This window comes from Anguilla rostrata, chromosome 1 (assembly GCF_018555375.3).
Source record: "Anguilla rostrata isolate EN2019 chromosome 1, ASM1855537v3, whole genome shotgun sequence".
Lineage (NCBI taxonomy): Eukaryota > Metazoa > Chordata > Actinopteri > Anguilliformes > Anguillidae > Anguilla > Anguilla rostrata.
The window spans coordinates 27,339,582-27,355,402 of NC_057933.1; the positions used below are offsets into that span (position 1 = coordinate 27,339,582).

Sequence of the window (15,821 nt, forward strand, 5' to 3'; positions counted from 1 at the left end):
TTCAGAGAAACGTACTGGTCCAAGCACATGTCTATCAATGTTACTGAGTTTGCTGCTGTTTTATGGTCTGTTAGAGGCAATGTTGTGCGAGGTCAGTCACCGCATATGTTTCTCTGATGTTATTCTCTGACGGTCTGGTTAAAGTAATCATATTCACACTTGTTTGACACGGTTAGCATCTGCCCATTGTCCTTTATTGACAGGCTATTTAATAAGGTTGCCGTCTATAAAGTCAATATTTTAGACTGGTTGCTACAATGTCAGTTGCGAAAGCATTCAGCTCAAACAGGATATGTGATGCTAGTCTCGCCCAAGAACCATTAGAAGATGACAAAACGGGGACACCATTTTAGGTCCTACATGGAAGACTGACATCATAGTATCAACGATGTTATGCAAAAGGCCAGTTTTTGTTCTAGCTTTTGTTTTGTTTTGTTTTTGTTATTTTGGTTTACACCTTTTATAAAACTATATACAGTTCAGTCCATAGGTATTTCGACAGTTACATCATTTTTGTCGTTTTGGCTCTGTACTCCAGCACAGATTTGACAATACACAATGAATCTGCAGTTAAAGTGCAGATTGACTGCTCTAATTTGAGGGTATTGACATCTATATTGGGTTATCCACGTAGGAATTATAGCCCTTTTTATACATAGTCCACCCATGTTATTTATTTGAGTCCAAAATCAAATCCATAACAATTTCCTATTTCAGTATACAGCATGTCTTAATAAGACCCCTTTTTCACCTGATGTATTGGAAATGGATTCTACAGAATATATTATTATTTAATAAAGCTTTAAATCTCTACTTGCACTTTGTATCAATATCCTTGTGATTTGTTAACAGTGACTTGTATGGGATCAGTTGAAGAGGTGAATTCAGCATGGTAGAGCAGTAAGCCAACTCCCCCTGCCCTCTGCCCCCTCCCCCCTCTCCATATGTGTGTCGGTAGAAAATGGAACCAGATCTAATTTCTCAGTAGGTTATCACTTTGTCTAGTGACCCAAAAGCACATTTTCACAGAGGATTTCTGTACAAATGTACATACTCCAAAATGACTATGACTGCTGCTTCCTGCATAGTTCTGTTGGGCAGTCAGCAGTATTTCTTTTCAACCACAACAACAAAAAAAGAAACGTAAATGAGAACAATTAGTTACAGCATCCAGAGGCAAGGAGTTGATTCATTTAGCAAAGATCCCACCGTTCGAACCACAGCGAGTTTCCAAGAAAAGCCATTGTCAATATAGGATGAGTGGTTTCATGCAAAACGTTATCCGCCAGCAATGATTATCTCACCAAAGCGTTCAGCTGACATAAGGAAAAATACGCAGGGATTTCAAAGTCCTTTCTTCTCCCCTCTCAGCACCTTTCAGTGTTAACACAGTCATCGATTCTTCCTGCTGCACTGCTGGTTTCAAAGTCATCACCCACAGAATTATGGTGCAATTAAGAATTTTCTTACAAGCGGATGAACAGGAACTTAACTGCAGTGCGGCCCGTTTCTACTGCATAGGTCTCTCACCATTGACCCATTCAAGTTTTTTATGCGATGTACCAATACTGTAATGATTAATGCATGCCACTGGCCAACACCATAGATGACTGGAATCAATGGTCTTGGTTGTTTTGACGTTTTTGTTAACATCAGCAAAGTAGGGTCAATAATCACTGGTTGAAACCCACCTAGATTGTTGCATAGTCTTCTCAGAAACTTCTCTAATTTCCCTCTACCCTAGAAAAGTGTTGCATGCTGAAAAAACGAGGCTTTTGGTATACTCCATTGGGAGTTGGCATTAAACACTCAAAGTGTCTCCTAATTTGTACTGTTTGTAAAACAAACAGAACATTTGCATTTGTTTGTTAATAAAAGGTAAGGACAAATTTTGTTTGAATCAAAGCCTAAATCAATACCCAGCTTGAATTATTTTGCAAACAAAGTGGATATCCGAAACCAGCTGACTCACCTGCAGGTAATGGCAGGGCCTCAGGGATGGCTTCAGGTCCTGATGCATCATGGGTTTCTCCAGGTTTAAGGAGGACTTGCGGTAGGCCTCCTTGGCCTGGCTGACGGTAAGCGTGGACCAGGAGCTCCTCTTCATGAACTTCCCCTCGGGAGCCACAGGGGCCAGGCCCTCGCAGGCAGAGCACTTGACGTCGTTGTTGCTCTTGGAGGTCTTGAGGGTGAGGTCCCCAAACTGGCCCTGCATGGAGTCGGGGTAGCAGTGGCCGATGACGTGGTCGCCGTAGTGACGGCTCATGACGCTGGGCGTCCGGTACGTGGAGTCGCTGTCCAGGTTGTCGTCGGAGCTCCACCAGCCGGTGGCCGGCCGGTGCTTGCCGTCGGCCTTGCGCTCCTTGCTCTTGCTCCTCTTGCTGTGCTTTTGGTGGCCGTGGTGGTGGTGGCCGTGGTGGTGGCTGTTGCCGTCCCCCTTGAGGCCGTTGACGTTGGTCTTGGACGAGCCCTCGAGCGAGTGGGACTTGGTGAAGAGCTTCTGGACCGAGTGGACCAGGTGGCGGATGCGGCCGGGGCTCTCGCTGCGCTGTTCGGTGGTGGAGGTGCGCTGGTACTGCAGCGTGTGGAAGCCGTCGCGGTGGAGCGGCAGCTGCTTCTCGAACTGGTCCAGCAGGTTGGCGGGGATGCGGTTCATCTTCCCTCCGCAGCCACCGCCTCCGCCGCCACCCCCGCCCCCGCCCCCGCCCCCGCCCCCACCACCGCCGGACGCGTGCGAGGCGGCGCAGTCGTCCCGCGCCCCGTCGAAGTGGGAGCTGTAGTGCATCCTGGGGAAGGTGCTGCTGGAGACGTGGTCGGTGGCCACGGCGACGGGCAGCATCATGCACTCGGAGTGGATGGAGCTGCGCGGGGAGCAGCGGTGGTGCTCCATGGGGCAGCTCTCCGTGGGGCTGAGCAGGTAGGACGGCGACCGGGGGTCGGGGCCATGGTGGCCGTAGTCGTGCGGGTGCTCGCACTCGGGCAAGCCGCAGGTGTGCCCGGCGGTGATCTGGGGTTGAGGGCGGCTGCCGGATAGACCCTTCATGTTCCTAGGTGGCGGGGAGGAGTATCTGTCTTCATCGAAGTGCTGAGAAGAGCACCATGAATACTGCTGGTCTGTCAACAAGAAAAGAGGGAAAAGAGTCAGGCGTTTTTGATGTCAGTCAGGAGTTTTTGATGATGGGCATCCGCAATGGGTAATCTGCAAATTTGGGTATACTAAACAAAAAAAGTCCAAAGTTAAAAAAGCACATAGACACAAATGTCGGAGAGAGAACACTAATTATCGGATCATTCATTTCATTTGCTGTGTCTTATCTCATTACCAGATACCACTTGTATTGTGCTACTGTTTTTGTTGAGGAGTACAATGAAACATTTTCAAATTAAAGAATTATTAAAACAAAGATAGTATATCAAATAATAAAACCATGATTAAACTGTAACAATGCTCACATTTTTTCCTTAAATTGTTACCCATTTTATATTCAAGGAGCAAAGCCTTATTTATTAATAAAATATAATTTTTGTATCCTTACAACCCACCACTCTTGATTGTAAATTTCGTTCTATTCATGAAGCTGAATAAACAAAAGTGAACAAAACCTGAAAAAAACAGATAGTATAAAAAACAGATCACTAAACAGCAATATTATAGACCATTGATCCCCGAATTAGAGTAGAATAAATATATGAAAATATATCAAAGTAAGACAAAGTAAGATAACTCTTCACACAATGCTGGATGCAGTGTGCTTTCAATAAATATCAACCATTCTAATTTTGTCAGCAAAGGAATTTATATCCATCCAGGAGAGGTTCTCTCTTACAGGTCATCTTGCTTTTAATAGACTTATATCCCGAGATGTGAAAAACACAGCTGAGGCCTTCCATTCTCTCTATTCTCTCGTTCCCTCGTTCCTGTCTTTCTGCACCAAACCCCGCTCTCAGGTACCGTTTTCATTTATTCAATGCAAAGTAAAATAATAGGCTATCATTTCGGAGCTTGGGTGCCATCCATCAGAACAGGGATTGGTTTGGAGGGGGATCAGAGATCGTCCTTGGGAGGTGTCCGTTGTGCTCCTCCCCTCTTCCCCTCTTCATCTTGGGATTAAAAACCCATGCCGCCCATAATCTTTTTATCGCAGGTGGTCAGTGGGTCTTTAATTATAATGCGTTTAACTCAGTAAGCACAAAGCCCTGCCATGTCTGACCGCTTATTAAGGAACTTTAGAACGTGGGCACGTCTGTGAGCGCTGAGGAATTTAAATGAAGGGCTTTCCGAATGAGTGTTTCTAGCCACGGGACAAAGGCAGCTTGACTGGGCAACTTTCAAGAACTCTCTCTGAAAAGCGTCTGTGTGTCAGTTTTCTGTAAAAAAAGCACTATGCAAATGGAACTGGAATTGAATCAAAGAAAATATTTACTGTTGCCATGCACTTGCAATCATGCAATCTTAACCCCACTGTATGTGGGACTGAGCCAGTGGTGTGAAAGACCAGCTAATGTATCTGCGCAGTGTTAGGCAGGTGCCAACCCCCCTATCCTCCCACCTCCCAATAGAGAGGGCCAAAAAGCTGATGGTGCTGAGAAATGGGGGGAGGGGGGGTGTTCCAGTAGCTTGAAACCAGGCGATAGGGCCCCCCCCCCCCCCACTCATTAAACCACTGCCTGCCTGTGCAGTGTATAACTGACATTTGCAACAGACACCTCCAATCATGGCTTCTCATTTACAATGCAGGATGGTTCAAGAAGAAAGGACGAGAGTGCAGCCCTGGGCTCGGTTACAATGAACCAATATTAATGTTGCAGTTTTGCTGAAAAAGCTCCCTGGAGTTTTGCATGTAGGGCTCTGGCTCTGAAAAAAAGGCTTGCCCTAATGTTCATTTACCATATATCTCATTAGAACCTGAATTCAATTTCTGTTCTACAAAAAAAAAAAAAAAACAAAAAAAAAAAAACAGTAAGCAACACCAAGGAATATATAAACATCACAATCCAGGGCCTTATCAATCACTGATTTATAAATTATATACTATACTATACTATACTATAATTGTATCCTACCAAATTGTCCCCGGATTGTTTTACATTTAGAAACAACCAATTTTATCATCCTAATTATGCAAAATCTTATGAAATTAAGTCTGCAGAAATTAAGTACTAAAGGGCTTCAGTCAGAAAGTTCTGACACTAGAATGGGAATATTCAGAACAGATGGGGCCCAGAACGGCAGCTCATGCCAAACACTTTGATTTATCTCATTCCTATGTGCTCCCCAGGTCACGTTAGTTCAACCGCAGTGTGGTTCATGCTTTGGAGAAACGATGTAGATATATGACTCTATCTCTGAGAGAGCAACGCATTTTGAGTGCCTGACCCTTTCCCCGTCATGAAATGATCTCTGAAAGTCTTGGTTGAGGTTGAATGAATAACCCAAGAGCAGGATTTGACATTTCTCTTGAATGCACCACGGAGACCAACTACATCTGTCACTGTCTTTGACATTTTATATATAGAATAACTTTGCAGCAGAAGAGCAGAGGAATGAGAGACCAATTCTGTAATGGCCTATTAATATTCATGGCCATTGGAGAAAACCATCCATAGGAAAAGGCCCTATAGATAACAGGGTATGCGTACTGCATGAATGTAAAATGTCCGTGCGATTCATCCTCTACAAACCCACCATGTCAGAATAAAAATCTGCGTTGGATGGCTGTGGCAGGGAAGCATTTTGGAGAGACAAATGGGTGGTGATGTAACAAAAAGCCATACTCCACATGAGTTTTCCACCCTCGGCAATTGACTAGCTGAGGGTGTTTGGAGAGAGCGGTTTGGACTTGCAGCGATACATCACAGTCGGGAGGGGGGTGAGAATCTCATCTCCGCTTAACCATTTCGGTTCTCAAGCACCGCATGCTTTTTTTCTTCCTCGTGTTTGCATTCGCTAGCCTCCCGCTAAGTCGCGCCAGCAGGGAAACCTGGTGGAGCCGCCTAGCAGGCTTCAGCCTGCAGAGGGTTGAGTTGTGCTTTCCAAGTGCAGCACAGCCCCCAGCCTCCCGACCGCTTCGGTGCCAGATGGAGGGACGACAATATCGGCCCATTTAAGAATCTGTCTATGTTCGTGGGGTGTGACATCCACAGATCCCCTCTGAAAAGCAGTGGCCATCTGTACTATAACCTAAAATCTTTACAGAAGGAACCAGGAGACCCTCCTCCCACTTCCCTGCTCTCCCAAAACAGGGTCCTCTATGTGGCTTGATTTGCGCCCTCCGTGGCTGCAGCCAAAAGCCACCGGACCCAAGAAATTAATGGTTTGTCTTCGCTTGTCATCACCCACAGCTCGACACTTGCGAGCTACGCTCCTGCTAGGGTGTCTCGGCACATTTAATTTGGAGCTGTAAATCCAATTGTTTTTCTCTTGTGCATTTGACATCCCCTGTGCCAAGTGTTCCCAAATTGCTTTTTGTCAGGAAAGGTGGCATTCTGTTTAAATTCAGTGAGCCCCACCAGTGAGGACTTAAGCAATCATTTGCATCAGAGAGCAATTGAGTTATTTTTATACAAACCAAGTGCGAGATAAGTTGCTATGTTTTGTTTTGCCGTGCATTTAGAATAGTTATTTTTCATGTTCTCTATGAACTGTCAGTATAATCTACAGTGGTGTTCATCTAACCTTATTATGCACACAGAGTCATCGCTTCAAGTAAGAATTTCTGCTGATTTAACCGTAAATAGCAAAATATTTTTGAAAGTTCATGCAAGCTTTATTGATTTAAGCTTTACCCTTTAGCTCACCCACTAAGTACGTCAATGTCATCAATTTTATTCAGATAATACTGGTTCAATGTTATTTTACTCTTAAGAGAAAGGAAAAGGTCCTTCCAGATCTGCCTGGGTTATCTGCACATGAATGAAGGAATCAGTCTCCTTTCTTGCAATAATACCTGAATCTCTCAAAAGAGCAAGCATCATAGCATTTTGCAAAAAGTCTGCAAGATTGGAGGCAGGTCACACTTTCTGAGTTTAGGTATAATGATCTCTAAACATTATGCAGTTACAGTGCTGCATTATTACATATTCATGAACTGTGTTTCCTTTAGGAATTTATCTGGGAGTGCTATAAACAATTGCCTGGAGCAGCAACAGACAATTGCTTTGTCTGGTGTGACTCGAGCAAGAACAATGCATTTTGGTCAGTGGAGACTTATACAATCAATACATTCATTGTTTGCAACCTCGGTTAGTGCACAAATAGGCATAATACTACAGGTATAATTTTCCATTTCCATAAAAACTATCAACTTAGCAAAAAATCTAGGGTCTAGTCTAGCATTTGGTATGAAGGTATGAAATGTTATATTTCATTTATACGTGCACAATGATCATTGATCATACTGCTGGTACATCTTACAAAAGTTGGAATTTTGACATCATTAAGCATCATGCATTCAGGCAAAAAGGAATGTAGCCATGGAGATAAATTATGATGCCAAGGGTAGGTTGTGTGTATTGGTCTAGTGTGGATGTATTGGTCCAAACAGGGCCACTGAGGAGAGTTAGATTAGAAAGGAGGAATTAAACTGTCGTTGTCACTGTCAGACTACTGCTGTATTATTCATTATCTTTGTGCATGTGGGTGTGTGCGTTAGAGAGAGAGAGAGAGAGAGAGAGAGAGACTTACACTATAACCGCATTCAAACTCACACACACACACACACACACACACACACACACACACAAAAACACTGCACAGTGCACTATAACCGCATTCAAACTCACACACACACACACACACACACACACACACACACACAAAAACACTGCACAGTGCACTATAACCGCATTCAAACTCACACACACACACACACACACACACACACAAAAACACTGCACAGTTGCAGTTGTAATCTTTTCCTGAGTACACGCTGAAACTCCTTTCCTGTGGCGTTGTTGAAGCAGTGGAGTAAAGCCATGATTTCTCATCCTCCTGCAAGCAGTTCCGAGCTCGTCTTTCTTGGCTTGTGAAATAATTTTTCGGCACCCCCTTGCTTTTCCTTTTCACAGCGCCTTGGACCGGCCAGCGTTATAAAGGCATCTTTCTCTCCAGCAGCACTTCTGTGGCCAAGAATGCAAACTTATAATCCTCTTATGATCCATCAGGAAAGCTTACAGCCCACAGTGCACAGGCCCTCTTCCTGCATCGAGCTGAACCTCCATTTGTCCTATTTGTGGGGTTCAGTGACTGAGCCAAGGGTGCTCACACCTATCTCATAGAAGATTACAGGCCCCACCCCCTCACCCGATAAGATCAACAAGTTGAAGCCTTCAAAATCATAAAGGAACAAATTGTTACAATGACAACAAAGAACATCGTCCACTGCTTCCCTCAGCTCTCCACAGTACGCAGGCGTGACCGACCCAGACAGAAAGATAACAGAAGATTCGAATTCGGTTTTCGAAATCAGTCCTCTATTATTTGAACATGCAGCTAGTCTAGCAGTTCCATTCTGCTCAGGAAAGATCAAAATCATTAGCGCTGAGCAGAAAAGGGCACAAGTTCCCCAAAAAGTACCCTTGCCCTGGGCATGTCGAAGTGTCCTTGAGCAAGACACCTAACCCCTAACCCCTAACTGCTCTGGCGAATGAGAGGCATCAATTGTAAAGCGCTTTGGATAAAAGCGCTATATAAATGCAGTCCATTTACCATTTACCATTTACCATTTACCAAAAACAGCCCAGCCATCTTCCATAAAGAAAAACAAAACTCAACCATGTCAACCAGTGCAGCTTACAAATCCTATTTTTTCGCAATCTTGCAGTCAAGATTGTAGAGAGTAACAAGCTTGTAGCAATATCTTTAACAATTATTTTTACCTCAACCAAAGCACAACACTTCATTAATGGTATTAATAGCTCTAGCTCACACAGCTCTATATTTTTTCCACAGGAAGTCTAACAAAACCATGAGCACACAAAACTGTCACAACTTTCCACAAGCTACATTATAAGTGTATTATCACCACATGTTATGTTATCAAATTATAATCTTTTATCATTAACATTTTACAAGCTTTTCTTATAATCAGGTACTGCAACAAAAGTTGCCAAAGAAACTACTCAGTCGTTCAGACATCTACAGGCATACATATGTACACGTAAACACACAAACATACATAGGCACATACAACGAGCACCATAATTCATTAGACAGTGACATTGTTATTTTGGTTCTGTACTCTAGCACTTTGAGTTTGAAAGGATACAATAACAATGAGGTTGAAGTGCAGACTGTCAGCTTTAATTTGAGGGTATTTTCATCCATATCGGATGAACCATTTATAAATGACAGCATCTTTTGTACATGGTCCCACCATTTTAAGGTATTACAAGTATTTGTTGAATTGGCTTCACAGATGTGTTTCATTAGGCAGGTGTATTCATTTGTGTCGTTAGTGAATGCAGAAGAGAGCTGTTGATGTCTAGTCTTGATTCTAGACTTTGCAGTTGCCTTTGGAGATTGTTGTTGGGGTGTGACAACATGAGGAAGACAGCAGTGTCGATGCAAATTAAGCTGGCCATCATAAGGCTCAGAAATGAAAATCAAGCAATCTGGGGACATTGCAAAAACCCTGGGCATGCCCAAGTCAACAGTTTAGTTCATCATTAACAAGAATAAAACAACTGGTGAACTCTATTATGTCAAAGACCTGGTAGTGGAAGACCGGAGAATACTCTCTATGGTGAAGAAAACCCCTCTGACAACAGCCCAACAGATCAAAAACACTCTCCTGGATGCAGGTGTAGATGTGTCAAAGTCTACCATACGTAGAAGACTACACCAGCAGGACTACAGAGGGTACACTACAAGATGCAAACCACTGATAAGCCTCAAGAACAGAAAGGCGAGATTACAGTTTGCTAAAAAGAGCCCCAATAGTTCTGGAACAAAGTCTTGTGGACAGATGAGACAAAGATTAACATGAACCAGAGTGAAGGAAAGAGGAAAGTGTGGAGAAAAAAAGGAAATGCCCATGATCCAAAGCATACCACCTCATCCCTGAAAAATGGTGGAGGGGGTTTTATGGCTTGGGCCTGTATGGCTGCCAGTGGAACGGGCTCACTTGTCTTCATCGATGATGTGACTGCAGACAGAAGTAGATCAATGAATTCTGAAGTCTACAGAAATATTTTATCTGCTCAGATAAAACCAAATGCCTCCAAACTCATTGGACGGCACTTCATCATGCAACAAGACAATGACCCGAAATATACTGCTAGAGCAACGAAGGGGTTTTTGACGGCCAAAAAGTGGAAAATCCTTGACTGGCCGAGTCAATCACCGGATCTGAATCCAATTGAACATGCATTTTACATGCTGAAGAGGAAACTGAAGGCAGAAAGTTCCCGAAACAAGCAAGAACTGAAGATGGCTGCAGTACAGGCCTGGCAGAGCATCAGGGGAAGATACCCAGGGTCTGGTGATGTCTATGCGTCACAGGCTTCAAGCAGTCATTGCATGCAAAGGAGATGCGACCAAATATTAAAAATGATTACTTTATTCGACATTATGTTAACCTGTCCAATATTTTTGATGCCCAAAAATGGGAGGACTATGTACAAAAGGTTCTATAATTTCTAAAGGGTTCATCCGCTATGTATGAAAATACCCTCAAATTAAAGCTGACAGTCTGCACTTCAACCTCATTGTCATTGTATCCTTTCAAACTCAAAGTGTTAGAGTACAGAACCAAAATAACAAAAAATGTGTGACTGTCCAATGAATTATGGTGCTCATTGTAAATGCACATGCCCAAAAACACACACGCATACTAATATAGCATAAACATACATACAGCATGAGCACGCCCTGGCACACACAGACGGAACATACCGTGGACAAACATATATATATATATGTATATATATATATATATACAGGACATGGCACATGCGCACACACACAAACACACACACACGCACTCTCTCTCTCTCTCTCTCTCGCTTTCTCTCTCACACAGACACCCATCCCCCAAGCTGATGCCCGTGAAAAAGGTGATGAACTCCTTTGAGAGAGATGTACGCAGGCACACTACATTGTGAAATTTAATTAGCGTAAGTGGAAGCCACATTGTTTCCCTGGCTGTTCCAGCGACCGTGAGATGAATAAAGGCCACTGTTGACTTCAGCTGAAGAATGCTCCAAATGCATCACACAAAGGGCCATTTTACCACTGCTAAAAGCCAAAACCAAAATAACCCTTTGTGAAGTTCCACTGAGAACCTTCACCTCACGTAATACTATAAATGGCTGTCTGTAAAAAACACACAAAGACACTGACTCAGGTACAGTATAAGGCAGGGCTCTATCCCATTAAGGTGAAAGAACCGTTCCAGCATTTTACACATAATTATCTACCAAATGGATAACTGATTCAGTCGTTTACGTAGGTTGATGATGATTCAAAGTAAACACACTGGGTTACAATGAAATTATGGATGAAACTCCAAGCTGGAGGTGGAAGGGTTCTACCCTGGAGGACTTGAATTCTGAGGAAGAGTTGTCAAAAATATATATTTACACATAGCCATTTACATTTTGTACTGCTGGCCAGAAATTCTGGCTCTACAAATTTTGCTGAGGGAAATACCTTAAAAGAGTGATTGATGACAAGAATAGACCATTCATCTAAAGCACAGACATTCAATCTGGACAAGGGCCAATTTGGGTGCAGGTTTGTGTTTTTTAGCCCCGCACAAAAGACACATTGATGCTATTAATCAAGGTCTTGATTGAAGACCATGATTGGTTAATTAATTGAATCATCAGTCGTAGTGCTGGGATAAAACAAAAGTCTGCAACCGCATTGGCCCTTTTCAGATAAGACTGGCCACTGCATGAAGCCTGTTTATGAAAACCCCACGTTTCTGTTATATGACCTACCTAACAAGCCATCCCATGTATGTGCAATTTACAAAATGAATGCTTGCATTTTACAATTGATTTGTGGCACTGTCCTCTGTTTTGTTATATTGCGATATTGAATGTAGGAATACTGAGATGTCAACTTTATGCAAGACTGTCTTATGTTGATGAGATTATCCTATGTTGAAGTAATTTGACAAAAAAAATATCTGGCATACTTCACTTCTTTTAAGTTTGTTCTCAAGCTTAAAAAATCTTTCAGAGAGTACAGGCATTTCAGTGGATGTGAGTGTGAACTATATTAAGAAGTACTACACTGCATTGCAAATTACAGGAACTGCAGACCACAGATAATTGTGAACTTAGCACCTCAGAGACCTGTTAATCTGAGAAAAAAGAACACTCTTGCTAGGGCTTGCAAGTTTTTCCCCCGTCAATGCTAAAAATAAAGTTCCTATCTGTGGTTAAAGAACATTCTGTAATTTTGTCTATTTGGTTCCTCGTAATATAATTATACTTCCATTCCCATCCAAACATGAAAAGAGAAACCGCAACCCATTGGTTTTTCACATGTACATGTTTTTACCATTCATTTCTTGGGTCCCATGACTTTATATGTGCACTTTTTTATACAGGTAGCAATGCAGCAATGTGCAATGTCGGTATTAATGCAATGCTTTTTATTCTGTTCTGTTAAATGTTTTTATTTTTTATTTTTTGAAACTCATTTTAATTGTGCGGTATTCACATGGCGCAAACAGCTTTTTCGATGCAATTGTTCTTGCGTTGGTTCCATTATGGAAGAAAACAAGGTTCAAAAAGATTGAATCTAAGAACACATTGAATCTAAAGGATTTGGATTTTTCAACTGTGAAATTAATATATTTGGAATTTAAAAATGTGAATTAAATACATCTGAATGTAGAGATTTTAATTCACATCTCAAACATTTAGCTTCCCAAAATTCAAATCTCAAAAAACCAGGCTCCCAAAAATTCAGGTTCCATTTTTTCCAAATTCAGTTTTTAAGAATTTTTGGTTTTTAAATATCAGTTTGTAGAAATTCAGTTTCAAGTACAGAAAATCCAAATTAGCCAATCATCATCGATCTCTGTGAAAAGGGCCAATGAATGACGATTCCATGCTGACAATCTGAGACCTGAGCCAGCCGCAGCAGACCAAACACACACAGAAACTTACCAACATTAGCAAACAAGCAATGCATGAAGGGTGAGTGCAGCTAGTTGTAGGCCTATTATTTATACTATTTAGCATTAATCACTTTTGCAGCAAGTCAAGCAAACAAATTGCCAGAATGGTATTATGTGTAAATTATATAACAAGTAAGCCAATAAATAGCATTCTAAAAGAGAGTTTAGCGTCGGTTAGTTTCTGCACTCCCACCCTTGTTTTTGTTTAATTACAAATGGCCATAGGCAATGTGCCATGGAAAGTGGAAAGTGCCTCACGGTTACCAAAGTAACAGAGTGTGGAGAAAGCACCCATTAACCCAGCCGAGGGGAGTCATGTATGCGATGGAGAGAAGTTTGCTCTTCCTTCCAAGTTGAGAAGCTTGCACGCTGTTATCTTTAAAAAGTGTGTTACATTCGTTCTTAGAGTTTCAGAGCATAAAATCTTACAGAAATTAACACCAGAATTTAATAAACATTTTTTTTTTTTTACCTTCGGCTCACTATAGAGATTAAACATTTGTTTTGGCAATTTGGCATGCTCAGCAACTGAAAGTCAAAGTTAATGCCAAAACCTTTTTTTTTCACTTTCATGAATAAGCTGTCATATTTTAGGACAGGCTAATCTTTTCAACATACTTCTTTCAAATTTGGGGTAACACAAACTACCATAATAATTCTCCACATCAAGTGCTTCCAACAACTCTGTAAATGTCTCATGCGACAATGAGATAATGAGATTAACCATGTTTAACTTGATATCTCTTAACAAGTGACAGATCTACAATCAATTACATACATGCATAAATCCAATTATGGCATTGCATCTGTGTGCTGTATGTCAGTGTGATATCTCACTTGCAATCATGCATTAATGAGGGCTCAGCAGTTTTCCACAGTTTTTGCTCCTCTTTCTACAAAAAATAGAAAGCTGCAAAAATTTTAGCTGAACAAGTTTACATTTTTGAGCATGCACCTTTTTTTGTATTAACAGGCAGTTTAATGGAGGCGAACGTACCTTAACAACCAAAGGGCAACCAAAGGGTTGGTGTTAAATGAACTTCAAGGGCGTGATAGTCATCCTTAAATTAGTTTTTAAACAGTGCCCTCCCATTACAAATTAGACTGGATGTCAGCCAAGAAGTTCATCATCTGATTTTCAGTTAGTCACTGAATGACATTTACGAACCCCATAAGGACAGAAGAACTGTCAAACAGCGACAAGCCAAATTTACCACTTGATGATTTTTTTTCACCGCTATTGACAATATATACAAATGATGGTGACGTTGAACACATTAAAATGGCATCAGCGAGAATGTAATAGCACAACATCTGCTCATCCTTGTGTGGAGGCCAATTAAGGCCAATTATTAAAACCCACTTGCTTTCTACTACAAGGTGCCCTGGGGTATTGATCGCATCACGTCACGGTTGCTCCCTAATGGCTGTCCTTGAGACAAAAAATAATAATTCAGCAAGACAACCATTATCATTCATTCAAACATGAAATACTGTAGCTACCACTTGGAAAAGCAAACATTGAGGCCACTTTGGCCAATACCTCATAATTACCCTCAGCACATCTCTCAGAACAGTCTAGATGAGAGCTTTGACATACAAAGGCAATACAAATCTCCTGTGAAGATTGATGAACACAAATTGAGCCTTCCACCCAGTTTTTATTTATTTATTTATTTTTACTTCATAAGTACACCAAATATGAGGTCTGTACAATCAGACAAACAAACAAGAAATATCATTTCCCTTTCTGCAGTGACAGGTGGGCTGCAGTAGAGGGTAGAGCTTCATTTTATTAGTAAGATTGCTCACAGAGGTATAACGCATGTTCACTGTACTTAATGTACTTAATGACCCACCTAGGCCCCTTCTAGAGCCTGGCAGTGTTTTCTCAACCACAGCTTTGGACCACTGACTTTGATGGGCTAAATATAACATTTGTAGCATCCAAAAAAAAAGCTCTGACAACCACTTCAAAGTAGAAATAACCACCCTTTGAGTGACAGCACCAAGCCCACAACCTGAAGCCAGACAAATAACACAAGCATGTTTCCTTTTGAAGGACAAATAAAACCAGAAAATGATTTTTATTTAGAGGGCGGTTGGAGGAGCATTGGTCTGTTGGATGAATATTGTTTTGCTTCAGTGAATACTGAATATATTGCCATAAATATGGCCACAAATGTGTTTTACTTGAGCACAGTATTATTACCTAATTATGTTTCACTTGTCATTATTCATACCAGCTGGGTTCACAACTGAAAGAGAGAATTTACGCGATGCCCTCATGAAACCTTTGGAATCCTAATTTGATCATTGTATACAGTGGCGCTGAACTAGAGGTTTGTATGAGACTATTTTCATAATCTAACTATTGCAAGATTTCATCCAGCCCTAAAGGCTCTGTCCATGAGAGACATGGTTGCTTTACAATTATCCCCAACAAACAAGAAAAATTGGATACTTTTTAACTACTTATATAAAATGACATTTGTATGGCAGAATAAACCAATTACACTTATCATATAACAAATGCCACATTTTTTAAAAATGATATGGCGTTTGGGAATACCATGGGGCGTGGTCCAGCCGTCTCTCCGTCCATATACAAATCCCCACATGCCGAGGGTTGGATTCCTCAATTTTACTATTATCCTACATAGGAATAACAGGAAATGTCAGTGC

The 15,821-nt window shown here is 41.6% G+C and overlaps 1 protein-coding gene across 1 annotated transcript in view; it reads right to left on the reverse strand.

Annotated features, from left to right (window-relative positions):
• The window catches only part of dlgap2a (discs, large (Drosophila) homolog-associated protein 2a), a 150,413-nt gene that overhangs the window by 50,841 nt on the left and 83,751 nt on the right, over window positions 1-15,821 (reverse strand). Inside the window, exon 3 of the mRNA XM_064332831.1 lies at window positions 1,973-3,114. Coding sequence (XP_064188901.1) covers window positions 1,973-3,043 — 1,071 coding nt within the window. The 5' untranslated portion in view covers window positions 3,044-3,114. The remainder of the gene's footprint in view (window positions 1-1,972; window positions 3,115-15,821) is intronic.